The 24,435-nt window shown below is 44.8% G+C and overlaps 1 protein-coding gene across 1 annotated transcript in view; it reads left to right on the forward strand.

The window, feature by feature from the left end:
• Positions 1-24,435, forward strand: part of srcin1a (SRC kinase signaling inhibitor 1a) — a 94,812-nt gene that overhangs the window by 23,915 nt on the left and 46,462 nt on the right. Inside the window, exons 3-5 of the mRNA XM_056288380.1 lie at positions 8,014-8,239; positions 10,257-10,552; positions 23,146-23,966. Coding sequence (XP_056144355.1) covers positions 8,014-8,239; positions 10,257-10,552; positions 23,146-23,966 — 1,343 coding nt within the window. The remainder of the gene's footprint in view (positions 1-8,013; positions 8,240-10,256; positions 10,553-23,145; positions 23,967-24,435) is intronic.

Here is a 24,435-nt window from a genome sequence, read left to right on the forward strand (position 1 = left end):
TAGCTTGCTACCACCATGACCCGACCCTGGAGAAGCGGTTGATGATGAGATGAGATGAGATAAGATGAGATCTTGCAGAAATTTGAATAAGATAAACGATAGCTGATCTATACTGTTCATGTAATTCTTTTTTTCACTGGGAACTTAAAGCCACATTTGCAGCTACTCTCAAGAGAATCCTTTTGCATGTGTATACATTCTGTATCCAGCTAAATGTCAAAAAGGTTTGCTTAATAGGGTTTGGGTGGCATGGTGGCCCAGTGGTTAGCATTGTTGCCTCACAGCAAGAAGGTGCTGGGTTCGAACCCTAGGCTGTCCCAGGTCCTTTCTGTGTGGAGTTTGCATGTTCTCCCCGTGTCTGCTTGGGTTTCCTCCCACCATCGAAAAGACATGCATGTTAGAGTTAATACTCCTTTCTGTGCCCCTGAGCAAGGCAATGGAAAGAAGAACTGGAGTTGGTCCCCGGGTGCTGCAGCTGCCCGCTGCTCCTATACAATAGGATAGTTTAAATGCAGAAAACACATTTCATTGTAAGAATACAATTCGTTGTAAGAATACAGTTACAAAATAAAGTGGCTTTTGCTTTCTTTCTAATAAGTTCACATTGTAATTTTACAATGAGACAGTGCAGAAGAGTACAACTGAAGATGTGATATGGCAGGTAGGAAAGAATATGAAACAGATAGGACTTCTTCTCTTTTTTAGTGGTCTGCCTCTTTCTCCACTCCTTTAGCCAAGAAAGGCCAACCAGATATCTCAGACATAACCCTTCTACCCCCACCCCCACTCACCAGAAGCCAGCCATTTTACTCTCTTCTCCTCCCAAACAAGCTGATTGGATCAGCAAACAATCCAAAGCTATTTGGCCCAGTATTTTTTTTTTTTACTCTATGCATTGAGTAGTCTTGCTGTTAAATGGAGAAACAGGGTTCAAGGCAGAAATTGACGTGACAGTTTGAGGATTGGAGCGAAGGAACAATAGAGTGAGCAACATGCATTGATGACTCTTGGTATTAAATAGAGAGACAGGGTTCAAGGCAGGAAGGCAGTTAGAGGGATGGAGAAGAGGAACAATAGCAAGAGACAAAGGGATGTGAGAGATGGATTGATGCAGGGTGCTAGTTTCCCCTCGCCTTTTTCAGAGAGAGAGAAAGCTTTACGGGTGCGCTGTGTCTGTTTGGTGAAAAGGCAACCAGGCGATGGGTTGAGAGAGGCTCTGAGAAGAAGGCTGATGGCATACAGACACCAGTGAGAGACGCATTGCAACGGGGGGCCGTACGTTCACCACTGCCCACGGCTGGAAACACAGCTGAGACAGCCAAGAGTCAAAAATGTAGTTTGGAGAGCAGTGGACTGAATGGCGGAATGAGGAGAGACGACTTGAGTACACGAGGGGAAACAAGGCTGTGGGAAAGGGAAGGGAATCTTTTAAATAGGAGAGCCAAAAAAAGGAAAGGATGGATGGATGGATTGCATTTATATAGTGCTTTTCTAGCTGCAACAAAGAGTGAGGATTAACAAAGGTTGAGAGCTAAGAAAGGAGATATGGCAGAGGTGTGAGGATCATTATATTAGCCACTTAATACCCGTCTCTCTGGCTATACCCTGGAGTCTTCAGCTCGCATGTGCATCCAGATATGTAGGAAATTTCTCTTTTCTATTTAGTCATTCTCCGGCTCAAGCCCTGAAGAATGCAATAGCCCTTATCAGCCTGATGATTAGATGGAGTGAGTGGAGGGGGAAGGAGAGCATAAAAACCATCGGCGGACATTGTACCTCGGCTGCTCTCTCTCTCGAGCTTTAATGCTGATCTCTTAGTGATGAACAATGATTTTGGGTTAAATAAGAAGGATGAGTATTTACCATGGCGGCACGGTGGTGCAGTGGTTAGCGCGGTCGCCTCACAGCAAGAGGGTCCTGGGTTCAAGCCCTAGGGTAGTCCAACCTTGGGGGTCATCCCGGGTCATCCTCTGTGTGGAATTTGCATGTTCGCCTCGTGTCTGCGTGGGTTTCCTCCAGTTTCCTCCCACAGCCCAAAGACATCCAGGTCAGGTGAATTGGCTGCACTAAATTGTCCCTAGATGTGTGTGTGTGTGTGTGTGTGTGTGTGTGTGTGTGTGGGCCCTGTGATGGCCTGGCGGCATGTCCAGGGTGTCTCCCCGCCGGCCGCCCAATGACGGCTGAGATAGGCTCCAGCATCCCCGCGACCCTAAGTAGGATAAGCGGTTTGGATATTGGATGGATGGGTATTTACCATCTGTTCTAAAGACAAGAAAAAGGGCTTTTTAAATGTTTGCTTCTTCTTTCCCTCATCAGAAGTGCCTAACTTTGTATAGCTTACTCAGTCTGATAGTACTTCACTGATGTACGCTATGTATTTACAAGCTGAAAAAGGTGAGGAAACTTTTTTCCCATGGTGCATAAACTGATTCGATGTGCATTCATCCTCCACACCGTACCCTGACCTTTCCAGTCAGTTTGGTATTGCAGCACTCAAGGACTGATTTATTGTAGGCTGGGGGGGGGGGAAATTACTTGCTTTGTAATTACCAACATCTCGTTGGATTCATAATCAATACCAGTGAGGAACAGGAACTGCACTCACAAGACAGCGCTGTTCAGCTGACAAGATAGGGGACAAGCTGATCAATCTCGTGGCCTTAAGCGCTTCAACAGCCACCATCACCACCAACTCCGATGTGTGACATAACCCTCTTTGTCATTATAAGGCCGAGATTATCGCACCACACTCAGAGCCATTTAATTTTGCAGATCTGGCAGTTTGATTTTGCTTTGCTTACTGGCAGGAATCTATACCATCAAGAGCAAGCCTTTCCTGAACTGTTTGCTGATAAATTGATGAAACTTTAATATGATCCATTAAGCAGCACTTGCTGTAGTAAAACAACATATAAATTAAAATGTCCCTTAATTGTTTTGTCTTTGTCTTCTTCTGAAAAAAAATGCGCTATGGGGGTGGCGGTGATCGATGTGAATCATTCAGTAGTTTAATTTGTCTTGAAATAAGTGCAAATTAGATTCTTGATTTTGGTCGTGCTTTTACGAGGATGCTTGCTGTGCAAGCAAGGCAGCTGTGAACCGTCAGATGCAGCTTGACGTGATTTTTGTTGACTTATTCAGAGAGAGGGAGGAATACGTGCCATTTTCTGGGGCTAAAATGTACCTTGACCTTATCACTGAGTTGTGCTGTGTGTGTATGTGTGTGTGTGTGTGTGTGTGTGTGTGTGTGTGTGTGTGTGTGTGTGTGTGTGTGTGTGTATGTGTGTGTTTGCATGCCCGCGTGCGTGCAAGTTTATGACAAAACAAGAAAAAGAAGTTCGAAGGTTGCAATAGGTGCAATAGCTTCGAGTGTGTCCTGCTCTTCTTTCCATTCAGTCACAGTCATTCAGTCTCATAGGTGACAGCGACTTGGAGGTAGAGCAGGTCGTCTGGTAACTGGAGGGTTGCTGGTTCGAACCTCGGCACCTCCTGCAAAAATGTCAAGGTGTCCCTGAGCAAGACACTGCCCCTGGTTGTTACCTTGCACGGCTGACATTGCCGTCGGTGTATGAGTGTGTGTGCATGGATGAATGTGAGGTATTCATTGATTGTAAAACGCTTTGAGTGGCTGTTGCAGCTAGAAAAGCGCCATATTAATGCAATCCATTTATCTTGCTCTCCTTGTTCCTCTCCCCTGCCCGGCCGTAATAACAGTTTATAGTTTTCACAGTAATTGAGTGCTGATGGAAAACTGGCCGGATGGAAAGCTTTAGAGGAAAAGGTAGAGGTGGGATGAGATGGGGGGAGAAATGGCAAGGCTCGGTTGGGGATTGGAGCAGGAGAGGCGCGGAGGGGTGGAGGGAAAGAGCAAGGACCCGTTTTCCTCTCAAAATGCTGTGGCCACTGCAATATCCTGCACGGCCTCGCCTAGCACATTGCTGCATTTCCAGACATGACCAGGCAATATGCTCAGCAACATGTTCCCATGGCAAAATAATTACAGGCAGATATGTTAGTTGTTTTTTTTTTTTTTTTTGAGCTTTTGGCTTTTGTGAAGTGTTGTGTTGCATGCTTTCGAGTCAACAATCACTACTTTAGCTTTACTTTCAGACTGATTTCTTTTCATTTAGGTATTTCGGCAAATACAAGGAATGATATTGAGCATGTATGGGGGCATCTGGGTGGCGTGGTGGGCTATTCCATTGCCTACTAATACGGGGATCGCCAGATCGAATCCCCGTGTTGCCTCCGGCTTGGTCGGGCGTCCCTGCAGACACAATTGGCCGTGTCTGCGGGTGTGAAGCTGGATATGGGTATGTGTCCTGGTTGCTGCACTAGTGCCTCCTCTGGTCAGTTAGGGCGCCTGTTTGGTGGGGAGGGGGAACTGGGGGGAATAGCGTGATCCTCCCACGCGCTACATCCCGCTGGTGAAACTCCTCACTGTCGGGTGAAAAGAAGCGGCTGGCGACTCCACATGTATCGGAGGAGACGTGGTAGTTTGCAGCTCTCCCTGGATCAGCAGAGTGGGTGGAGCAGCGACTGAGACTCCTTGGAAGAGCAGGGTAATTGACCAGATTCAATTGGGGTGAACAGGGTGGGGGAGAAATCCAATAAATAAACAAATACATACATACATACTTAAATAAAGCATGTGCTCACGATCACATTGCTAACACAACACGCTAGCAATACACCAGTGTTGACCTTTATTCTTTTTCAGTTTTTTTTCTATTTTACTAAGTGTAACACAAAGTTGTTTTTTATATGTTGCAATACCAACCCATTGTCTCTTTCTTTTTCTTTTGGTGAATTCCCCCCCCCCTTTTTTTCTCCCCAATTGTACCTGGCCAATCACCCCACTCTCTGAGCCATCTGGTCGCTGGTCCACCCCCTCTGCTGATCCGGGGAGGGCTGCAGACTACCACATGCCTCCTCCGATACATGTGGAGTCACCAGCCGCTTCTTTTCGCCTGACAGTGAGGAGTTTCACCAGGGGGACATAGCGCTCGTGCAGCGACTAGAACACATACCCACAACTGGCTTCCCATCCACAGCCACGGCCAATTGTATCTGTAGGATGCCCGACCAAGCCGGAGGTAACAAGGGGATTCGAACTGGCAATCCCCGTGTTGGTAGGCAACAGAATAGACCGCTACGTGGACGCCACCGTACATGCTTAATATTATTCCTTGTATTTGCCAAAATACATAAATAAAAAGAAAACAGTCTGAAAGTAAAGTTAAAGTAGTGATTGTTGACTCGAAAGCATGCAACACAACAGTTCACAAAAGCCAAACGCTCAATGACAAAAAAAACAAAAACTAAAAAACTAGCATATCTTCCTGTAATTAATTTGCCATGCAAACATGTCGCTGAGCTCCATTGTGTCTTCCTGATGAGGGGATCTCTGCACCGCTGTAGCTTGTTTGTCTGACACATTAATACATTTGTAGTGATACAAGAGTGGTGTGTAGTGTTTTATTGATTTATTTATGGTTCTTCTCATGAGCCGGCATCAACTCTTGTGGGGGAGTAATCAATTATGTATGTGCTTCACCAAACTTGCTTCTTAACCAGGCAAACTCACTGAGAATATTTCAGACCCTGGCCCTCACGTGGTCATACCAAGGAGTTAGCCTGCACGGCTGCGGTCTCGCTCAGCTCCGCTGGCAAAGTTTGGCTGGAAAAGTTTGAAGTTTTAGCGCCTTGTTGAAATTGGACTTTTCAAAGAAAAGGAGAGTTTTCACTTACTCACCTCCCCCTGCATATGTCAGAAGTTCTGGATATTTGAACTGGTGTTGTGCGAAGTCACAAATGTGTTTCATTGACCTTTAGGCTCCCGACACCTCTGCTGGCTTGAATCGACTTTGAGAGACATGCTCGGTTCCTTTCCTTGAAATACTCCCTACTGTTGTATCTCACCTTGAAAATGTGTCCTGCAGTGCACCAGAAGAATGAATCATGTATTAGGGGGAAAAAATGCAGCTAAGATTTTTTTTTTCTTTTATTTCTCTCAGAGCATCACAGATAAAAGGACAGGCACTCTTAGGGAAGAGACTGTTGACATTTCTCAGAAATGGCTGTCTTTAGAGCCAGTTCAGTTCATCTCAGTACTCTCCTTTTATATGGCTGCACAGAGTCAAGTCATTGGCTTTGTTTTTACCTAGTGTGTTTGCAATCTGTCTGCCACCTAAAGCTTTGCCTGTCTCACCAAACCCAGTGCGGGTGTTACATATTGCAGTATCTGTCACCGAGGCCTAGCTGTGGTGGGGCCATGGCGTTGTGGCACGCTCTGCTCCACTGTGGGGCTGCTGGCTGTGTTCTTGCTCACTGTGGCCATTGCTTAGATAAATGACCCTATTAGAGAGCACAGAGGTGGCGATCCGTCAGTATTGCCGTCTTCCCTGCGTGCTCAGACACTGTCTGCCCAGGATGCCACCACTATCTTTCCATCTGCAACTGTGCCTTAGTGTGTGGGTGTGTGTAATCTGTACATGTTAGTACACATGACCACATCATGTTTAACAGTAACAGAAACAAACAAAAAAATTATTTTTTTTTCATGTGTAAAATTGTGTGTCTAATTGAACCCCAACAGATCACCACTGGCATCCAGGTAGCGTAGCGGTCTATTCCGTTGCCTACCAACACGGGGATCAGCGGGTTGAATCCCCCCGTGTTACCCTACATCCCTAAGGACACAATTAGCCATGTCTGCGGGTGGGAAGCCAGATGTGGGCATGTGTCCTGGTCGCTGCACTAGCACCTCCTCTGGTCGGTCGGGGCGCCTGTTCAGGGGGGAGGGGGAACTGGGGGAAGAGCATGATCCTTCCATGTGCTAAATCCCCCTGGTGAAACTCCTCACTGTCAAGTAAAAAGAAGTGGCTGGTAACTCCACATGTATCGGAGGAGGCATGTGGTAGTCTGCAGCTCTCTCGGGATTGGCCGAGGGGGTGGAGCAGCGACCAGGACAGCTCAGAAGAGTGGCTGGATACAATTGGGGAGAAAAAGAGGGAAAATCAAAAAAAGAAAAAGAAAAGCTCACCACTGAGTCAATGAGCACTGTGCATGCACACATAAGGCCCTGTGTGAGTCTTCTGCCACAGAGGTGAGTCTAACCTTAACTAATTATGAGATTAATAAAAGTTATAATGAAAGATGTGCTGCAGTTTGAAAGCAAAAAAGACAAAAACTCAGGAAAGGCATTAAAGCAAAAAAAAGAAAAGAAATGGTTGTGCTCTACTTGGTGCAAGGAGGAAGAGGGGGAGGAAGTGGGCATAGCCACTGTAGTGTGGCTGCGGATATGTCTACTTCCACCATCCAAACAGCCATCACACAGCATTGTGGGAGCTCATTACAGTGGCCCCAGTGCTGGAGGAGAATGCACAGCAGCGGGGATAGGGGAGACAGTTCACTAAGCACAGCCCCAGCAGCAGCAACAGTCATTCAACAAGAGATGCCTGAACAATAGGCCAGCAGGATAAGCCCACAGCGACAGTCCAGGATTTCCACAAACCTCACCCATCCATCCCGCGAGCCCTCATTTTAAAATTAGTAACAGCACAGGGAATAGAGCTGGGAAGTGAGCAGACGGGAGGTATAAAAAGTCACCCAAACACGACATAACTCACGCTAAGCTTAAATACAGACGCCAGCTTATTTTTCTCCTCCATGCCCACCTCAGGTGACTCAGTGGGACTGATTACCTGCATTACTGCCTTGCTCCAGTTTTCTTCTCACAGAGTCACAATAGATGTCAGACATTGCGACGCTAGTTGTTAGTGCATTGCGGGTAGCCAAACCATCGCGATGGTCTTGTTAATCTTGTGCCGTGGGTTCATGTGTCTCCATGTGTGCTCACCGTCGCATCCACTCCGTTGCTCTCCATCAAGTCTGTCCAATGCATTCTCCCTGCCTCACCTTCACTTCTTAATAATAACTGAGCACATCTCCTTGTGTGTGTGTGTGTGTCTTTGTCTGTGTGTGTGTGTGTGCCTGTGCCTCCCTTAATAGAGCCGTAGCCCACGGCACTCCCAGTCTACCCAGTCTGGGCTTGCCGACCAGGCCTCCAAGCTCTCCTTTGCCTCAGCCGAATCTTTGGAGACCATGTCAGAGGCAGACATCCCCCTGGGGTTCAACCGCATGAACCGCTTCCGCCAGAGCCTGCCGCTGTCTCGCTCCGCGAGCCAGAACAAGCTACGCTCACCAGGTAAGTTTGACTTGCACCGTCAACATGACGGTACATGACCTTTATTGTGATGCATTTGCAGACCAGCTCCCAACACAGCAGGCTGGATGGCCTGCTTCGCAAGATCTGTCGCTGTTTTGTGCAGTTTATTTCCACTATTCATTAATATGGTAGACAGAGATAAGTAGCTAGTTGGAAAACTCAGCTTCATTCAGCAGTTTTACAAAGTATAATTGCTTAAGTGCAGAGGAAGGGCTTGAGGCTAAAAGGTCTTCTCCCTCATTTTAAACGCTGGCGATGTGTGGTTTTATGCCTTTAGACATTATTAACATAAAACAATCAGTTCCAAGATAAAGCAAACTGTCTTTTCTGTTAATGTGTCCCCATTTTATTCAAAATAGTGTAAGTTAAATTACCAGACACCGCCTGCAAACATATCTTAATGTAGCCTATGACAAGTTAGGATGGCTACTATTTATGGCTACCACAACTTCTCAAGATAAAGTTTTACTGTTTATACTTAAGTGGACACTTTAAGCATGTTTATTGTTGGGCTATTAACGCATTAAATTCTGTCAGGATTTTTGCGGGAACCTTGTGTTTAATTGGAGGGTCAGATCATTGACCCCTGTTAGCATATATGACTTAGATTATGTTGGGTATGAAGCTGCAATAATAAACAACGGAGCTAAGGAAAGATTTGGTACTTTAATGGCATTGGGGTTGGTGCAGACCCGTAAACACAAAAGTGAGGTTATGCCTCACTTTTGTGTTTCTCATTATAGGCACTAATGCACAGAGAGAAATTATATCGAGTAGAATGGGACGTCTGGCTGTACAGAATAAGACTGTAGTAAAAAACCTGGGTGTCATCACTGACTCTGAGTTGAATTTTAAATCACATATCAACAATGTTACAAAGGGTGCCTTTTTTTCACCTAAAAAATATTGCTAGAATTAGACCCTACCTCTCCCTGGAAGATGCCAAAAAGGTGACGCATACTTTTATCTCCTCGCGTCTGGACTATTGCAATGCACTTCTTACTGGTTTACCCAAAAAAAGTATCAATAGACTGCAACTAGTACAGAACGCGGCAGCAAGGGTCGTAACAAAAACCAGGATGAGAGATCACATGACCCCAGTTTTAGCATCTTTACACTGGCTTCCTGTAGCATTGAGGATTGATTTTAAAATTATTTTACTTGTGTTTATGCAGCTCTACATGGTTTAGCACCCTCATACCTATCTGACTGCTTATCTGATGATGTTGCGAGCCGCTCTCTCAGATCCGCTGGTGCTGGCCTGCTCAATGTCCCTAGAATGAACTACAAAAAGTATAGCGAAGCAGCATTTTGTTTTTATGCATTGACGGTGTGGAACAGACTCCCCCGACAAATAAGAGAAGCAACGTCCATAGATTGTTTTAAGAATCGGCTCAAGTTCCATTTTTATGCTCTTGCTTTTAATTAATTCCATTTTATTTCTTTCACTCTTATTTTTTATCTCGTACTGTGGTTTTATTTCTTGCCTTGTTTTATGTTTTTTTTTGCCTGGGTCTGTGTTTTATTACTTTTAACTTATTTTATCTGTATTGTTGTTGAGTTTTATTGTTTCCCTTGTTTTTAATGTAAAGCACTTTGAGCTGCATTTTATGTATGAAAGGTGCTATACAAATAAAGTTTATTATTATTATTATTATTATTATTATTATGACATAGACAGCAGTAAAACCGAAATGACAGTGAGTGATGAAAAGCGCCCTTTTGAATAGGGAGTTCAAAAAATGGCCTAGAAAATCTGATCTGCTTTTCTCGCTCTCTATTCTCTGTCCCTGAATTAACTGCTGTCTTTGCTTTCTCCCTGTCTGTCCACCTCTCTCCTCACAAAACTTCACCTATTCTGCCTGTCTTTTGTCATTTTTGCTCATTTTGTTTTTGCATACCTTCTCTCCATCTGCCATCTGTTGTGACCCACATGGTTGGACTTTGCCGACACCGCATTACCCTCCCCGGCACCGGCTCCCATTTACCCCAACCCTCACCTTTCCCCCTCCCATCCTCCGCCCAGGTGTGCTATTCCTGCAGTATGGCGATGAGACGCGGCGGGTGCACATCACCCATGAGCTGAGCAGCATGGACACGCTGCACGCGCTCATCGTGCATATGTTCCCCCAGAAGCTGACAGCAGGCATGCTCAAGTCACCCAACACGGCCATCTTGATCAAGGACGAGGCACGTAATGTCTTCTATGAGCTGGAGGATGTACGCGACATCCAGGACCGCAGCATCATCAAGATCTACCGCAAGGAGCCCATCTACGCCTCCTACCCAGCTGCTGCGCACCTAGCCAATGGGGACCTGCGGGTGAGAGGGGAGTGGATGGGGGAGGGTGGGGGGTTATTTTAAAAGAGGAGTGCTGGAAGACTCTCTGCTGCCATTTACCCCTCTGTACATTGTTTCATTCCCTGTACTGTTTTTCTCTATGTTCTGGCGAAGCATCTGAGTATCTTGAAAAAATGTAGTCAAAGAAAACTTTTATTGCCATCTGCAGTAAGTTATATTTTGCAGTATTGGTCTGTTCTAGGACCTCCCCACCCTTCCACGTGCATATGTGGAAAGCCTAAGCAGGGAGAGCACATCTTCCTGTCTTTCCATGTGCATACATGGAAAGCACAGAGAGTTGAATCAGTTCCTCTAGACACAAGGTTTATTGTGAGAAACGTTTCATCACTCATCTAAGTGACTTTTTCAGTCTCAACTGACTGCAGGTCAGGCCACTCTTATAAATTGCACAGTTGCATAACGACCTAACCAATGATCAGTTTCATATGCAAATTGATGTGACCATTAACTAGAGTTACAATGGCCATGTGAACTACTCGGAGGATTGAGGAATAGTTGCAATCACAGCATTGTAAGATGATGACAGATCCCTCCTTACATAGATGGCCTCTTTGACTCCCCATTCAAACCAGCATTCCTCCCCATCAAGGACGTGCACATTCTCATCCTTGAAAGAGTGGCCACTGGCCCGTAGATGGGTGTAGACTGCAGAGTCCTGGCCTGTGCCTGGAGGATTGCTGTGAATTGTACATTGCAGAAACCAAACAGATGTTGAGGAAGAGGATGGTTCAACACAGAAGAGCTACCTCATTAGGCCAAGACTCTGCAGGAGTTCTCTTCCAATCCTGCAGGAGCCTGCAGGATTGGAAGAGGAGGCAAAAGCGAGAGGCAAACCAAGCTCAGGGCATGGGTTTTCCCTCCTTCGTGGTAAAGAGAGGCTTTTGTTGGCTGGCTTGAGGTCAGCTTCTCAGATAGCAAGTCATAGAAGACAGAGGACAAAAAGCATAATTAGTCTCAGAAATTAAATTTGATGTTCCTTTCCTATCCCTATCAGTCTTTCGATGTTTTAAGAATACAGGCAAGTAGTGAGGATTAATTGTTACATCAGCTATATTGAGGTCATGTGAAGAATCAAAAGATTCTGAGCATGTAGTGAACTCACCACCTCTGAGAAATCCATAAAAGCTGTGAGGAAGACTGTTTCTGATATAGTCTGTATAAGGACCAAAGTACCCCATCCCTTAAATATGTGATCAATTTTTGCACAAGTGGGAAAGTGAAAGGGAGAAGTATATAATTGCCTTGTGGATTCTCTTTCTTAAGGCCATTTAGAAGGAGATGAGTAGATGGGTGTTCAAGCAGGTTGTTGGTGGATGGACCCAAAAAGCGCAGATGGAATTTTATAACTATGACAAGTCCCTTATAGAAGATGGCTCCATTTTGCAGGATTCCAAACAGTGAACTATATAGGCAGATATGATGAAAATATTGACGGGCAAAGTCAGAGAAGGTGGCACAAAAGGAGATGAAGCAAGACCATGCGGACTCATACATTTTTTTGTTATTTGGACTTAGCTAAGCCAGCTCGCATATAGCGAGCAGCAGAGAGCATATAGTATTTCCGGGTTGTGTTTAAGCTAGCAGGGTTTGAATGAATGGGGGGCAGGTCAGGCTGGATGGAGCTGCCTCCAGGCACAGTTAGTGAAATTTCTGAAATTCAAACCAGGACAATGAATCAGCAATTTTATTATCCAATCCTGGAATATGAGCTGCTTGAATAATGAAGTTACCCAACGCAAATATTCACGTAAAGCACCTTACAAATCCGTTAATAAAAGGAACTGAGGCGCACACTTTATTAATGATATTGACAGTTGCCTCATTGTCACACAAAACAGGATTTGTTTCCTTGACCAGTTTTTACCCCACAGAAGAAAAGCTATAAAAATTGGGTGCATTTCCATTAGCGCAGTAGAAGAAGCATTAGCTGGCAAGGATGACAGTTCTTTTGGCCATATATCAGTGAACCAAGGATTATTGAAAACCCCCACAAAACTGACAGAAGGGTATATGTATATATATTTTAATAGATAATGAGGATTCTAGGTTCTCATTATAAAATGAGATGCCATTTCATTTGTTGCACAGAAGAGACCAGAACTGCAGCTTGGATCTGCAGCCTGCATCCAAGTTCAACGTACCAAGGAATTTCTTTACAGATTTGGAGAGGTTGAGAAGCTTGGATATATAGGAGCATCCCAGGGGAATATCACACACTGCAAAATTAAGATGCCCAAACAAAGAAAGCAGTTCTCTTTTTGAAATCACTACTGCCTACTGTGCTTTTCTCATGACCTCTCTGATGTGATTTAATTTTTCGAGAGACAGGGAGGCTTGCATCAGGTTGCTATCTAAGGTGATGCCTAGAAATTCTATAGCCTTAAGTGGGCCAGACCCAATTTTTCAAAAGTATATGTGAGAGTAGAGATGCATCTATCTTCTTTTGAATTTGGATAGTCCACTAGCAGAAAATCCTCAAAATGATGAAGCAAAATAGGCAGTTTACAGTTATTTAGAAAAATCCAGCAAAGCACCTTTTACAACGTACCAAATAGTTTTGACCTGCTGCGACAACTGAAGGTGAGTCTAACTGAGAAATATGTTTTATGTCTGCATTCAACACCAATAGATGCCATTGCAAAGCGTGTAAAGGCATCACAGCAGTACGGTGGCCCAGTGTTTAGCACTATTGCCTCACAGCAAGAATGTCCTGGGTTCGAATCCCAGGCCATCCCAGGTCCTTTCTGTGTGGCGTCTTGATGTTCTCCCTGTATCTGTGTGGGTTTCCCGTCAGGTGTTCCAGTTTCCTCCCACCATCAAAGACATATATGTTAGGGTTAATAATACTGTCTGTGCCCCTGACCAAGGCAAAGGAAAGAAGAACTGGAGTTGGTCCCCGGGCGCTGCACTGCGGCTGCCCACTGCTCCTATACCATAGGATGGGTTAAATGCAAAGGATGAATTTCATTGTATGCTTGCTTAAAATTACATATAAAGTGTCTTTAAATCACTTTGAAAGCATCTGTGATATCTGCCTTGGGTAGCCACGTGCCCCTACCTGCTTTCTTAATAAACCTAAAGCTGGGATAGGCAGCTTTGGAGAAACCAGCAAGACTAAGCTAGATTTTAAAAGTATCCAACTGAAAAAATCCCAGCCCCTCCCTTCAGACCTCCCTCCAAAGCCACTCCCCCAAAACACATGAACGTGCACTGCCTGACTACTGCTGGAGGATGAGTCAGACCACGAGAGAGCATTGCTTACACCTACAGCATAGCTAATGTTAGCATTGGACTATTACATAAGGTAGCAACATAAGTAGCTAGCTACATTGGCTATATAGTTTAGGAAAATAAGAAACTCCCCCAAAACAAAGCACCTCACCCTTCTCCTCACCTAGGCTGTCCGTCAGGATGCCCCAATATATATAACAAAGCAAACCAGACAAATACCTGTCCAACAGAAATACAGCAACCACGGCATCACTTTTCAGGCCCTTCAACTCCCTCAGTTCTCGCCATCATTGAAAAGCCATATTGATTTTGACTCTGGTTTGACCTCTTGCTTTTTCAAACCTCTTTCTGGTCAGCCTTTTCTACTTCTGTCTTTCTTTTCTGTGCAAGCTGTTGTTGGTATATGTGGAACTGGAAGTGTTGGCTGCACTTTCTCTGCCATTGTTGTGCAACTAGCTCACAAGCTTTAACCTTGCCTTGTGGAAGACTCTGTTCACAGTCAATGAGTGCACAGGCACAGTGCACGCAGGAAGGTGGGTAGGTCCTCCAATCATTTCATACGGACTGAATGAAATGATTGGACGGGCTTAGTACAGGACTGCGAAAGCCAAGAGCATGTCTCTGTTCCGTCAGCTGTTTGTTCCCTCAGCTCTATTTCATTGAACTTACCTAAACTTAACCTAACCTACTTTAACCTGACCTAATCTCAAACTCTACCTAACCCAATGCTTACCTAAACCTAACCTTAATCCATAGCTTACTTATTTGATAGCCAACCCACTGGGCTGACGCAACACAGGGTCCCACGACAACCACAGATACCGGATTTTTTGTCTTTTTTTTTTGTCAGAGCATTTGATTTATTGATTGCTGTCAGACTGTAGAGACAATTTCAACAAATATAACAAGAAATGCTTCTACAATAAACTGCCTACCCTAGTTTTAATGGCATCATCAATAGTAGCATAAAATAGGAAGAAGGTTGCCAAAGCAATGAGACAATTGATGCTTTGAGCTTCTTCATTATGAAGAGAAGATAAATCAGGAATCAGGAACAATCAGGAACAATTTATTGTCATCTCATTCTTGTACTTGCATACACAAAAGAGACGACATTTCCTTTCCTCTGCCCACAGCAGTGCAACACAAAAGACAAAAACACATATCCAAAACCTCCCAAAAACGACAGCATCAAAAACATACAAAAACCAGATAGAACAAAGCAAAAAAACACAGTCAACAACACAGTCCATTCAGTAAATTTGCAACACAATTCAAAAATGTCACTGTCCAAGAGAATGGATGCCAGCCAGGATGACTGTTGGAACTGCCGGTTTGCATGGGCTAGCAGTTAGCGTAGCCTGATCCGCTTCTGCGTACTGTCAGACCACCCGCGATGTTTCCTCTTCGAGCACAGCTCCAGTCAGGGCCATGGTCTTTGGGCCCACAGGACACAGCAGACCATACTCCCTCAGTCGATCCAGTGCTCGCTCTCCCAGCCAGATACCTTCGAAATACCTCCCCCGCACTCCACACGATGACACAAACGCAGATGCAGACAAAAACACTTTACAATCCATGCAAAAATAAATCAATGATTAGGCACTTTTTCCTAGAATATTTATGGGTAGCTGCCTAGAGGATTAATGCGAGTCGTTGGAAAGGGCAATTTATCAAATGGATAATCATGAATCCTCTCTTAACTTCTTTTTACAGTAATATATCAACTATCTCAGGCTCCTTCAAAGCAGGTTGAAAATTATTGAAAACAAATCACACATTTGGCAATCAAGTCAAACCAGCTATGAACCCTTGAACCAGTCCTCTAATCAAATCAAATACTGGTAATCCCCAGGTAATGAATGCCCGATTTACAAATGCCTGTACTTATGACCCGGCCTCCGTAAAGCCTATTATTTAAAAAAAAAAAATCAAGTTACAGACAATGGTCCCTACTAATGAACAGACGGACTACTTTGTGCGACACTCAAACCACTGTGCATTTTAGGCAGTTTGTCAGCCTGGGGGAGAACAGCACCACGCTGTCGTCACCATTTTAAGTTGGATCACGTAAACATTCTGTGCATTGTGTTTTGACTCAAATTTTCCGTGTGTTTACCCTCGTAATCATGGCTTCAAAGCATAAATCTGATGCAAGCGATGGTGATACACCGAAGTCAAGGAAAACAATCATGATTGAAACGAAAGTGGAAATAATAAAACGTTCAGAGAGAGGTGAAACGCTCTTATCATCTTTTCACTTACCCGGTGAGGCAGGGAGGTGAGCCCCGAGCAGGCTCTCGTTTCTGGCATCAAAACAGCTGGCCTCCGCCAGTTGCAACCCGCTCCCGGAACAGTGGCAGGTGGGGAGTTTGAAATGTAAGAAATGTTTCTTTAAAGTTTTTTTTATACCTATACACACATTCTCTCTCTCGATTATAAATACTGTGCTGGAGTTAGATTTATTATAATTACTGCACTATTATATTTATTATGTTTTAGGTAAAATATATACTATATACTAAGACAAACATTTGGCTAATTGACACTAGATGTGAACTGTATGTAACGGTTCCAACTTACATACAAATTCGACATAAGAACAAACTCAAAAACGGAACTTGATTGTAACCCAGGGACTACCTGTAACTTACAAAACAGCTCTTAGGATGCTTTTTCAGAGTTTTTCCTCAGCTTAGGGACATTGACCTGGGTTGATGGTTTTATTTTTTTCTTTTCCTTTTTCATAAAGTGGGTTCGTCTCAGGCACACTGATTCTGGATGCCCATCTCAACATTATCTGCAAGCATGAGAGTATTTACAATTATAAAACTTGCATACATTTTCATTAAAATTATAACACGTAGGCATCATAAGTGGTGTCACCTTAGTCTCTCCAGGTTGGGGGGTTAGGAAAGGGTTGGATGGTTGGCCTATAGCCACAGATTTTTGGCACAGCTTGGAGGAGTGAGAGCCATAGATTGAGCAGGAGAGAACTTGATGTGCCGTGAAATGCCTACTTATGAGAGCCAGGTCAACTACTGACCAGTCCAGTCTTTGGTTGAACCTCTGGACGTACATGGCAGTTTTTGCAGAAAACGACTTATGGTATTCGTAAAATAGTGTTCCTCCGTAGGTCATGGCCAGATCAGAAATGATGGCTATGTAGCTGTCCAGCTCAGCTCTACGGAAAGGATAAACTTAACATATTATTACATCTCTGAATACACCAAAAGCCGCCTTAAATTCGGCCAGATTTAGAGTTTTAGAAAGCCGAGGGTTACTATCCTTCAGTATCACTGAGACATCTCCACAATCCACAATAAGTCTATCACTTAGCTCTGAGCACAGCAAGATTTTAACTTGGTTGATGTTGTTACCTGCTAAGATTTGGCTTCTTAGATTAGGAGAAATTGCACCAGCAGGAGGAAAGAATGGAACCCCGATGGAGACTGGGACTGCATTTCCCAATGATCTTCATGGGACTGTGATGCCACCGATGCTTGCTGGAGTGACATCATTGTTCAGCATCACATTTGATATCACCAGCCCCGGAACTGAGGAGGAAGAAATTGACTTGCTGAGGGTGACAAACCGGACTCTGGGGATTGGGTTCTGGAGTTTATGTTGGTAAGCGATGACTGGATTCTGGGACAAGGCTGGCAAGATGGGCTTATCCTCCAGGTCCGCAGAGTTGGCTGCTGGACCTGGAACTCGTACTCTCTTGGACGGCAGAGCGGCGGCTGGAACTGGGACTGCAGCAGAGTTATGGGAGTAGTGTTTCCTTTTCTTGGTGGCTTCCCTGGGGACAGAGGAATTGGAAAGATCTGCAAGTGGGGGTTCAATAAGGTTTTTTTCCATGGACAATGCAAAAGCTCTTCATGAGAAGCTCCAACTGCAGCCATAATATTGTTTTGAAAAAAGGCTTCCTGGAGCCTAGGCACTGGCCATTCCCTAATTCTGGTAGTATTTGAATTTTTACTTGCCAGATGAGTGCTCCAGCGAATGGAAATGGCACCCTCTTCACAAATGGCCTCCATTGCTTCAGATTTCTGATGCTGTGAATCCATGATGCCGTCGATCTGCCATGGATTGTCATCATGGATGGGTATCGACAGGACAATCAGCAGGTTAAGTTGAAGCACGTACATAGACAGCCTGGTCATTCTCATGTGGGGGAGCTTGCAAAGCGGCTTGCAGAAGAAGCAGGAAGGGTAGGCAGACTAAAGTAGCTTAAATATGGTGCCCTGTATAAGATTTGCCAATTGGATGCATAGAGGGGAATCAGCTGAGCCATGAGCTGATATAGGCTGGCTTTGAGATCCACTGCTATCAGCTGATGAAGCTGGGAATTGTGAGCTGAGCTTGACTTCATGGCCTGACTGAACTAACGCTATGCCCAATTAACATTTTTATTATTTTTCCACATTTGTAAGCAGGACCCCCATGTGATGCTTAACAGAGATATAACTGATTCTTTTTCAAGTTTCTAAATATATTTGACAGGTTGTAGTGATGTTACGTGGGTTTGTCGTTTCCCAGGTAGTTGCTCTGGAAAAGTATCTTCTCATCTTCAACCGTGTTATGCAGACACAAAAGTGACATCTTCCTCATTGAAATGAGCATATTCTGCTATCCCTGGTTGTTTCTGCTTAAATGGAGATCAAGGAGACGTGTGCCTTTTTTCTTTTTAAACGAAAACGCTATTTACTGCAAAACCAGGGCTTTGATTAAAGGCACCTGTCAACTTTGGTCTTTGATAGTGAATGTAAGCCACACTGTGTCATTCTGGCTGCGCTGAAGACTTGTGTGCTGGAAACACAGGCAGCACAGCATGTTAAGTATCTAGACATTCATATGCTTCTCCGGATCTCCTGTACCGTGCTGTGTAATGTCAGTGTGGGAACTAAAAGTCCAAATTGTATAGGTTTTCATGTGAGTAATATATATATATATATATATATATATATATATATATATATATACGCTATATGTACAAAAGTATTTGGACACCTGGCCATTACACGTACAGGAGTTTTTATGACATCCCTTTCTAAATCTGTAGGCATTAATATGGAGTTAGTCCCCCCTTTGCAGCTATAACAGCTTCCACTCTTCTGGGAAGGCTTTCCACAAGAGTTTGGAGTGTCTGTGGGAATTTTTGCGCATTCATCCAGAAGAGCATTTGTGAGGTCAGGCACCGATGTTGGACAAGACCTGGCTCACAGTCTCCCTTCTAGTTCATCCCAAAGGTGTTTGATGGGGTTGAGATCAGGGCTCTGTGCGGGCCAGTCAAGTTCTTCCACACCAAACTCACCCAACCATGTCTTAACGGACCTTGCTTTGTGCACTGGGGCACCGTCATGCTGGAACAGAAAGGGGCCCTCCCCAAACTGTTCCCACAATTTGGAAGCATAGAATTGTCCAAAATGTCTTGGTATGCTGAAGCATTAAGATTTCCCTTCACTGGAACTAAGGGGCCTAGACCAACCCCTGAAAAACAACCCCCATTATCCCTCCTCCACCAAACTTTACAGTTGGCACAATGCAGTCAGGCAAGGTAACGTTCTCCTGGCATCCACCAAACCCGGACTCATCCATCAGACTGCCGGACAGAGAAGCGTGATTCGTCACTCCACAGAACACGTTTCCACTGCTCTAGAGTCCAGTGGCAGTGTGCTTTACACCACTCCATCTAACACCTGACATTGTGCTTGGTGGTGTAAGGCTTGCATGCTGCTGCTCAGCCATGGAAACCCATTCCATGAAGCTCCCAGTGCACAGTTTGTGTGCCGATGTTAATGCCAGAGGAAGTTTGGAACTCTGCAGTTATTGAGTCAACAGAGCGTTGGCAACTTTTACGCACCATGAGCCTCAGCACTCATTGACCCCGCTGTGTGACTTTACGTGGTCTGCCACTTCGTGGCTGAGTTGCTGTTGTTCCTAAACGCTTCCACTTTTTGATAATACCGCTTACAGTTGACCGTGGAATATCTAGCAGGGAAGAAATTTCATGAACTGACTTACTGCAAAGGTGACATCCTATGACAATACCACGCTTGAATTCACTGAGCTCTTCAGAACGACCCATTCTTTCAGAAATGTTTGTAAATGCGGACTGCATGGCTAGCTGCTGGATTTTATACACCTGTGACAATGGGTCTGAATGAAACACCTGAATTCAATGATTAAGAGGTGTGTCCCAATACTTTTGTACATATAGTGTGTGTGTGTGTGTGTGTGTGTGTGTATATATATATATATATATATATATATATATATATATATACACACACCATACACTATACTATATATGTACACTCAATGACCAGAAAGATAGAAACCCCTGTTAAGTACTACGTTGGACCACCTATGGCCCTGATAACAGATGCGACACCAAAAGGGTTCTGTTGCATCCCAGTGTTAAAGCTGACCATACAGACAGCAGTTCTTCACCCAACTGCCCAAGGTTGATGGGTGAATTCTTCCCTCTACGGTTGCTGCAGTTGAGCTCATCCCAAAGGTGTTCAATGGGAGTGATAGTAGGGGACTGTGCTTGACAGGTCATTAACAGCATTTCACCAGAATGTTCCTCCAACTGTTTCTGGATGATTCTTGCAGTAAGACAGGGAGCATTATCTGGGTGAATGTATCCATCCCCTTAGAGGTACATGATGGCCATGAATGGATGAACCTGGTCTACTATGATGTTAGGATATGCTCTGGCATCATGGCTTTGATTGTCCCCCCACAACTCCCCCACCAGCCTGTATAGTATGAAAATAGATGATGGATCCATCACCTCATGTTGTCACTTCACCTTGAATCTATCGTCATAGCGGTGCAGCTGGAACTAGGATTCATCAGACTAGACAACCTTTATCCATTATTGACAGTCCAGTGCTTAGCCCACAGCAAACACCTTTCCTGGTTAACCATGGACAAGAGAGGTATGCTGGAGTGGTTGTCTGCTGCTACCCCAACAGTGGCAAGAATGTGTTCAGAAATTGGTCATTGTATTCCACAATGGTGTTGTGACTGCCATACTGTGGACTGGTGATTGGACCGGTGCCGTAGTAACCTCACCTCTCCCATGTTCACAGAACAAAGGCCGCCTCCCATATAAGCAAATGCTTTAATGTTAATGATAATGGATTACATTTAATAATAATAATAATAATTTTATTTATATAGCACTTTTCTAAAACAATGCCACAACAAAAATAAAACCAGACAAGGCAAAAACAAGAGTAAGACCAAACATGTAAGAGCAAAAACAAAAACAGTATAAATAAAAACAAATATCAAACATTTGTAAAAGCTTTCATAAAAAGAAACATACTGCAGACGGAGACGGAGGGAGCCCTTGCTGATACCAGAATAAAGTGCATTACAATAGTCGAGCCGAGAATAGATAAAAGCATGTTCAAACTTTTGCAGATTGGCAATTGATAAAAATTGCTATATCTAGACACCCAAAGCACTTCACAGTCAAGGGGGGGAAAACTCACCTCAACCTCCACCGATGTGTAGCACCCACCTGGGTGATGCAAGGTAGCTATTTTGTGCTAGAACGCTCACATCAGCTTGAGGTGGAGAGGGAGGAATCACTGAGCCAAGTACACAGGGGGATGATTAGGTGGTCAGATGGAGAGAGCCAGGTTGGGAATTTTGCCATGGTGTCTTGTTTTCTGGTCCAATCATTGTACACCTTTGAGATTGCCGCCTTCGAAAAGCTCCACCCTGCCCTCCTGGCACCCATGACCATGGCTTTTTCAAAATGCATCACATCACATTGAAAGCCTATTCTTGGTAATCTGTTCACATTACAGCAAGTTTGGAAATGGAATTGCTTTTGCATGCACCTATATATGTAGTGACACATGCAAATGGCAAGGGAGGGCCCACCTATTCTACAGGAGGGACACACATGCACGCACACACACACACACACACACACACACACACACACACACATATATATATATATATATATGTATAACTTTTTTTTCGGAAACCATCAATGGTGTTGATAAAATAATTGTTGATAATGGTGTTGATTTTGCAGCTGATGAGTACACGACACATGAAACAAGCTTGTACTCCTATGTATTAGACATTTTTTTTCCTACATCTATGTGTGTGTGTGTGTGTGTGTGTGTGAGAGAGAGAGAGAGAGTGTGTGTGTGTTTGGCTTGTGTGAATCTGTTTTTATAGACCTGGTCAACACATCTATGTGTAAAGATGCGCGTGTCTCTTGTAAATGTGTCATACACATGTGAGCCTGACAGCTTACCACCACTTAGTATATTTTCCTGCTCCAGCCGAGCCCTCTCTGTCACACATAGGGAAAGATGTTAGGTAGAGAATAGGAAAACAAATGAGGAGCAAGAGAGCAGCTGTGAGGAGAAACAGCAGAGTATGTGGGATTCTGCAAACCACAAAGACAAATGAAATCCCAAGGAAAAAACCCCAGAAGGAAACACAACATGTGATCACTACTACCAGGTAGTAGTGATCACATGTTGGAAATTGGAGGGGGGGGGCGCGGTGGTGTAGCGGTCTAAGCATTGCCTTTGTGTCGATGCAGTTTCCCACTGGGGACCAGGGTTCGCGCCCCGGTCTTGTCAGATCCGACTATGGCCAGACTCGACGAAGCAGCAATAATTGGCAACGCTTTCTTCAGGAGGGGGGCGGAGTCGGCTTGTGTTCGTCACATGAATGCGTCTCTGGGTGTGTCGGAAAAAACAGTGGTTCGGCCTGGAGGCGCCTTGTCACGACAGTGGCGAGGCGTCTCCTTCGAGACTGCCGGCCGGAGAGATGCAGTTGGCGAATGCATGTAGTACGAGGGTGAGTGTTTGAACTAAAATAGGGATCGATTGGCCACTAAATTGGGAGAAAAAAGGGAAAAATCAGAAATAAAAAAGATTAAAAAAAATAAATTGGAGATGGAAGAAATGGATTAAGGACGTAGAAGTGGATTTGTGTGATTTTTTTGAAAAAAATTCTCAGTTTCATTTTCCACAATGGCTGCAGCAAGCCAATAGCAGGTAATAAGATGAATGATTTAGTTGTTCAACATTGTCATCCTGCCGTGTCTGTCATGCTGCTATTCAGAAAAAAAGAGACAGGATGTTGTTTTTTTACCGACTTAAGCCATGCAGCTGAATGATTACATGGTCTTATGAGAAAGTGACATACCAGGACAGGCTGTCTGCTGCTTGATATCTCTGTCATGCTGATCTCAACCTGACACACGTAGAACACATTGCTGCCCATCTGCAGGTTTCCATGGTAATGCTCATCCCTGCTTGTTCTTTCAGAGGGAGATGGTGTACTCATCGCGCGAATCATCCCCCACCCGCCGCCTCAACACCCTGCCCTCCTCCTCAGCCTCAGCATCCTCAGGCTCCCCATCACGCTCACGCCTATCCTACAGCGGGGGCCGCCCGCCGTCCTTTGCGGGGCCCGGATCCCACCCCCAGCAACAGCATCCACACCACCTGTCAGCCGTCCATGGCCCCGGAGCAGGCCTGTCGCCCTCGCCCAGCGCCATCCTGGAACGTCGCGACGTCAAACCTGATGAGGAGATGGCTGGTAAGAACATGGTGCTGATGAAGAATGAGGGGCTTTACGCAGATCCCTACAGCCTGATGCACGAGGGTCGGCTCAGCATTGCCTCCACCCAGTCCTTGGCCACCATCGGGGACCCCTTCAGCTTTCCTGTGTCCAGCGGATTGTACCGCCGTGGCTCCATGCGCTCACTTAGCACCTACTCAGCGGCTGCCCTTCAGAGCGATCTGGAGGATCCCCTCTACAAACCGGGGGGTTCGCTCTACCCTGACACGTACTCCTCAGCTACACTGGGCATGGGTTTCCGTATGCCCCCCTCATCTCCGCAGAAGGTCCCGGACATGCAGCTGAGGGACCGGGACTCCTACTCCAGCTCCCCCAGCCGAGCCTCTCCCGTCAGGCAGAGCTTCCGTAAAGACTCAGCCTCCTCCTCGGTGTTTGTGGAGAGTCCCAAGTCAAGGCCCAGCTCTGGCTCAGAGCCTCTGTGTCTGACGGCTGGGCCTGGAGAAGGGAGCAGGGCAACACCCACTTTTGGCTCCACAATGTCCGGACAGGACCCTGACAGTAGCAGGTCAGTATGAGTTTCATCAACCTGTAGCAGTTTTTAAAAAATCCTTTCGCCTTTATTAGATGTCCTCTGTATTTTGTAATGTCTATTAGTACTGTAGTAGTACTGCATAGTGTGTTTTATATTGTCCATATGTTATTCTTATTTATAGCAGAAAAACTTTTCTTAAGTTACATGTCATGAGTGGGTTTGTGGCAGTATGGCGATTGGCATAAAGGATTAGAGCAACATCAGCTTAAATTTAACGCTGTAATATCGCTATTTTGTTATTGCAAAATAAAAGCTCATATTATTAATCTAACACTTAAGCTTTGTGACCAAGTTAAATGAAAAAACACACTCAACAAAACGCCTAAGGTGCTGATCACTAATTGACAACAGGGTACAAGAGTTGGAATTAATGTTCAACCAAGTGATGTCGCCTGCTTCTACCAAATTACAACATAACGTTCATAACATTGGGTTTAATATA

This window comes from Lampris incognitus, chromosome 10 (genome assembly GCF_029633865.1).
Source record: "Lampris incognitus isolate fLamInc1 chromosome 10, fLamInc1.hap2, whole genome shotgun sequence".
NCBI lineage: Eukaryota > Metazoa > Chordata > Actinopteri > Lampriformes > Lampridae > Lampris > Lampris incognitus.